The sequence below is a fragment of the Cucurbita moschata genome, unplaced genomic scaffold (genome assembly GCF_002738365.1).
Source record: "Cucurbita moschata cultivar Rifu unplaced genomic scaffold, Cmos_1.0 Cmo_Scf00029, whole genome shotgun sequence".
Classification (NCBI taxonomy): Eukaryota; Viridiplantae; Streptophyta; class Magnoliopsida; order Cucurbitales; family Cucurbitaceae; genus Cucurbita; species Cucurbita moschata.
The window spans coordinates 2,293,842-2,298,236 of record NW_019268545.1 but is presented as its reverse complement, the minus strand read 5'-3'; the positions used below and the strand labels follow the sequence as shown (position 1 = coordinate 2,298,236).

General features: G+C 34.8%; 1 protein-coding gene across 2 annotated transcripts; it reads left to right on the top strand.

The window, feature by feature from the left end:
• The first annotated feature begins 339 nt into the window (after window positions 1-339).
• LOC111464089 (protein LIGHT-DEPENDENT SHORT HYPOCOTYLS 3-like) lies at window positions 340-3,655 on the top strand. 2 transcript variants are annotated; one of them, XM_023108171.1, is made up of 2 exons: window positions 340-1,091; window positions 3,550-3,655. In XM_023108171.1, exon 1 carries the CDS (start codon window positions 497-499, stop codon window positions 1,049-1,051), a length of 555 nt encoding a protein of 184 aa, XP_022963939.1. In that variant the 5' UTR covers window positions 340-496; the 3' UTR covers window positions 1,052-1,091; window positions 3,550-3,655. The 2 variants fall into 2 exon arrangements, with proteins under 2 accessions (XP_022963939.1, XP_022963938.1); XM_023108170.1 differs by lacking the exon at window positions 3,550-3,655 and adding an exon at window positions 1,983-2,115.
• Window positions 3,656-4,395: the final 740 nt, after the last annotated feature.

The window sequence follows — 4,395 nt, the reverse complement described above, 5'->3', positions numbered from 1 at the left end:
AGAAGTACCATTATAACTTCTCTCTCTCAACAATTCAATACAACAATAATTAACACCAAAAACTCAATTAATTACCTCTTCAACTCCTTTTTGGGTTAAAACCAAACACAAAACATACTCAGAAACCAAAGACAGAACATTTTCAGAAACCATAATCTACTCAAAACATAAGATGAAGCTAAAAATCAGCTGTTTTGCTGTTCTTTTTGTGGTTTCTTCTCATATCCCATAAATTTTTTTTAATAAAAATCCTCTCTTTCTCTCTCTCTCTATCTAAGGCTCTTACACACACTTCAAGAATGGAGATTTTAATAATTCCAATCAAATAAATCAAATCTTGTGTCTTAGATTTTCTTTCTTTTTGTCCACTGTCTTGCTTTTCATGACTAGCAAACATTTTAGAATAATCAAAATATATTCATCAATTTCTCTCTCCTCCTTCAATATTTATTTCCACAAACCCTAATTGAAAAGAACACAAATTTTTGGAACCCAAATGGATTCAATAATCCCTGAATTTGAAGGTCTCAACAACACCCAACAATTTGGAGTGTCAAATCTTCAAAATTTAGGTATTGGGTCATCTTCATCTTCATCAAACAGCCGCTATGAGAATCAAAAACGGCGAGATTGGAACACATTTTGCCAATACCTTAAAAATCACCGACCGCCATTAGCTCTTTCAAGGTGTAGTGGAGCTCATGTTCTTGAATTCCTTCGCTATTTGGACCAATTTGGTAAGACCAAAGTGCATACTCCGATCTGCCCTTTCTATGGCCATCCTAACCCACCAGCTCCATGTCCTTGCCCTCTACGCCAAGCTTGGGGTAGCCTTGATGCCCTTATTGGCCGCCTTCGAGCTGCCTTTGAAGAGAATGGTGGGATGCCTGAAGCTAACCCTTTTGGTGCTCGTGCTGTTAGGCTTTATCTTCGTGAGGTTCGTGATTTGCAGTCTAAAGCAAGAGGAATTAGCTATGAAAAGAAGAAACGAAAGCGCCCTCAACAACAACGACAACAACAACAGCTCCCTCAACCTTCCAATGGAGCTTAAAAAAAAAGCAAACTTTATAATCATGGAAGCCAATTAGAGGGTACCCTTCTTCTTTAATCATCATTATGCTGCTTTTTTCTATCAATTCTAGGGTTTGAGATGTTTTTGTAAGGTTTTAACGTGTAACCCACTTTATGAATTACAAATTTAATCATCAATCTCATCTCTTTCTTGGAATTTTGAAGTGGGTTTTTCTTAAAAATGTGAAATTCTGACTAATCCCAATTAGAGAAAATTTGGGTGAGATCCCACCCAAATGGTATCAGAGCCAAACACCAGTCGAAGTGTCAGCGAGGAGATTGAGCTCCGAAGGGGTGGACATGAAGCGATGTGCCAGCAAGGACGCTGGGCCTCGAAGGGGGGTGGATTGTGAGATCCCAAATTGGTTGGGAAGAGAACAAAACACCCTTTATAAAGGTGTGTGAACCTCTCTTTAGCATACGAGTAAGGACAATATCTACTAGATGTGGGTTTGAACTGTTACAAATAGTATTAGAACCAGAAACCGGGCAATATGCCAGCCAGGAGTCTGAGTCTGAGCCCTGAAGGATGATGGACAGGAGGCGATGTGCCAATAAGGATATTGGGCTCCGAAAGGGAGTGGATTGTGAGATGCCACATCAGCAGGACACTGGCCTCAAATGGGGTGGATTGTGAGATCCCATATCGGTTGGAGAGGAAAACGAAACACTCTTTATACGAGCTTAGAAAGCCTCTCCCTAAAAGACATGTTTTAAAAACCTTGAAACAAGTTTGAAAGAAAGTAAGAGGTGGATTTGAAGCATTACAATTTCTAAGACAAATTGATATAAGTTTTATGTATTGGTTCATCCATTGTCTTTTGTTTGTGTGTGCTTTCTGTTTGCATTCGAAAAGGCAAAAAACAGGCATCGGATTATATCATAAATTGTATCCTTTTGATGCAAAACAGTGTTGGTGAGAGCAGCAGTGAACTGTTAGTGGGTACTGCAAATTTTACTATCCAACTGATGGAACGTTTACAATGTACTTGGGTTTCAACTTTACAATGCTCATATAAAATCTTACACATCATTTCCAGATTTTGTTTCTTTCTTACTCCACTTTTCTCCACATTATTATTTTCCTCCATTCATGTCTCTTCAACTTCCAAATTCTCAAAATTCAAATGATTTTGTATAAAGAATTCCTTTTCATGTTCAAATATCTTAGAAATAGTGTATATAATCTTCCTAGAAATCATTATAGGCATGTTGAGGTCGGATTTGGTTGGAAAAATCTTTGGGACAAACTCGAAATTTCGAATTGGTTGGGTTAGTAACTCGAGCAACCCGAATAGAGTTCACAACCTAATCCAACCCATCGAAGTTTTTTTTTTTTTTAATCCTTCTTCTTAGAAATCATTACAAAGGTATATACAGGTCGGGTTTGGTTGAAAAATCTTTTGAACAAACTCGAAATTTCAAGTTGGTTGGGTTAATGACCTGAGCAACCCGAATATAGTTCACAACTCAATTCAACCCTCTGTCTTTGGGTTGAGTTATCCGATTTTTTTTTTTTAATCCTACTTCTTAGAAATCATTATAGAGGTATATACAGGTCGGGTTTGGTTGAAAAAATCTTTTGAACAAACTCGAAATTTCAAGTTGGTTACGTTAATGACCTAAACAACTCGAATACAGTTCACAACTCAATTCAATTCTCTATTTTTGGGTTGGGTTCTTGGATTTTTTTTTTTTTTTTTGAATCCTACTTCTTGGAAATCATTACGAAGGTATATACAAGTCGGGTTTAGTTGGAAAAATCTTTTGGACAAACTCAAAATTTCAAGTTGGTTGGGTTAATGACAGGAGAAACCTAAATAGAGTTCACAACTCAATTCAACCCTTTATTTTTGGGTTGGGTTATCGGGATTTTTTTTATAAAATCCTCTTATCCACTATATATGTTACCTTAATAACTAAAATTTCATAAATCTAAAATATCAAACATTTACATGTTATAACCTATAATAAACTTTGATTACATATGTCAAATATTCTTAATCTTCGTAATAATCTTAAAAGTAGGGTTGGGTTGAGTTGTAAATCTATTCTTCAGATTAGTCGAACTCAACTAAACAATTGTCAACCACAAATGGAACTGAATTTTTAGATCTAACTAACTCAATGTTTATGTTTGAATTGTCTAATCATGTGAACACTAGTAAATCATTGTTTGTTGGAAATATATCTATTTTTTCTCAATGATTGAAGGAGATAAAAAAGATTTCTTTTTAATAATAATTTACATTTTTGTCTCGGTTAATTTGAGAAATATTCAGAGATAGATTTTTTTTTTTTTTGTTGGTGCTGTCATGTCATTTGATAATGAAAGTTAGCAATGGAAAAGACAAGTGGTAAAACTGTAATTTTCCATATTGATTTGGGTGATGAGATGGTTGAAAAAAAAAACTTTCACTGTTTTCACTTATTTACTTGTAAAGTTGCAGCTGCAAGTTTCCTTCTTTGTCATGTCAGTGTCTCCCATGTCCTCGAAGATGAAGTGAAGTTTGCTGCAACTTAGAACACTGAAACAAAAAGTAAAGAAGAGGAAGATGAGAGGGGAAAGGGTGAAAAAAGAAGAGTAAAAGTACGAGAGAGATCAAATCGTTAATCTTTTCGAATCGAACATTTAAACATAGAGTTGTTTGTAAGACTCAAGAACTCGATCAATTCGAATTATCAGAAGCAAACGGTAAGTATTAGATTGGGTTTCATTTTTTTTCCAGTTTGGGTTGGATTGAATTTTTAGAAAATTGAAAAAATTAAATCAATTCGTGGGTCGGACATTTTTTTTGTTTGGTCAACCTGACCAACTCGAAAATAGAGTTAGAACGCTACTTTACTTTTACATTTGTAATCGATGTTGGTGATACATTCTGACTTATGAATGTTTGATATTTGAGTTTTAGATATTTTAGCTGTAAATGTAATATGTACCGTAGATAACTAAAAAAATTAATCTGAATCCAACTAAAAAATAAAGAGTTAAGTTATGAACTCTATTTGAGTTGTTCGGGTCACCAACATATCCAACTCAAAATTTCGCGTTGGTCTAAAATATTTCTCCAACCCACCCAAGACGTGTATTCTCTTACCTAAACATAGTTTACTTGGTTGAGACTGCATGCTTCTATTCGAAAAATTAGATGTTCTAAGCCCTACTATTCGTTATAAATGAGAAGGGTCAGTTACGAGTCATTTTCTAATTACTTTAAATTTCAATTTTTTTCGGTATTATTGTAGTTGGCTTTCGAAGAAATTGGCTTCGTTTTTTAAGTTTTTTATTATCAACCTGATTCCTACTTCGATTAGCACCTTTTT

Excerpts from the sequence above, each read along its gene's own strand:
- LOC111464089 (XM_023108171.1), top strand. The coding sequence starts at position 497 with ATGGATTCAATAATCCCTGAATTTGAAGGTCTCAACAACACCCAACAA.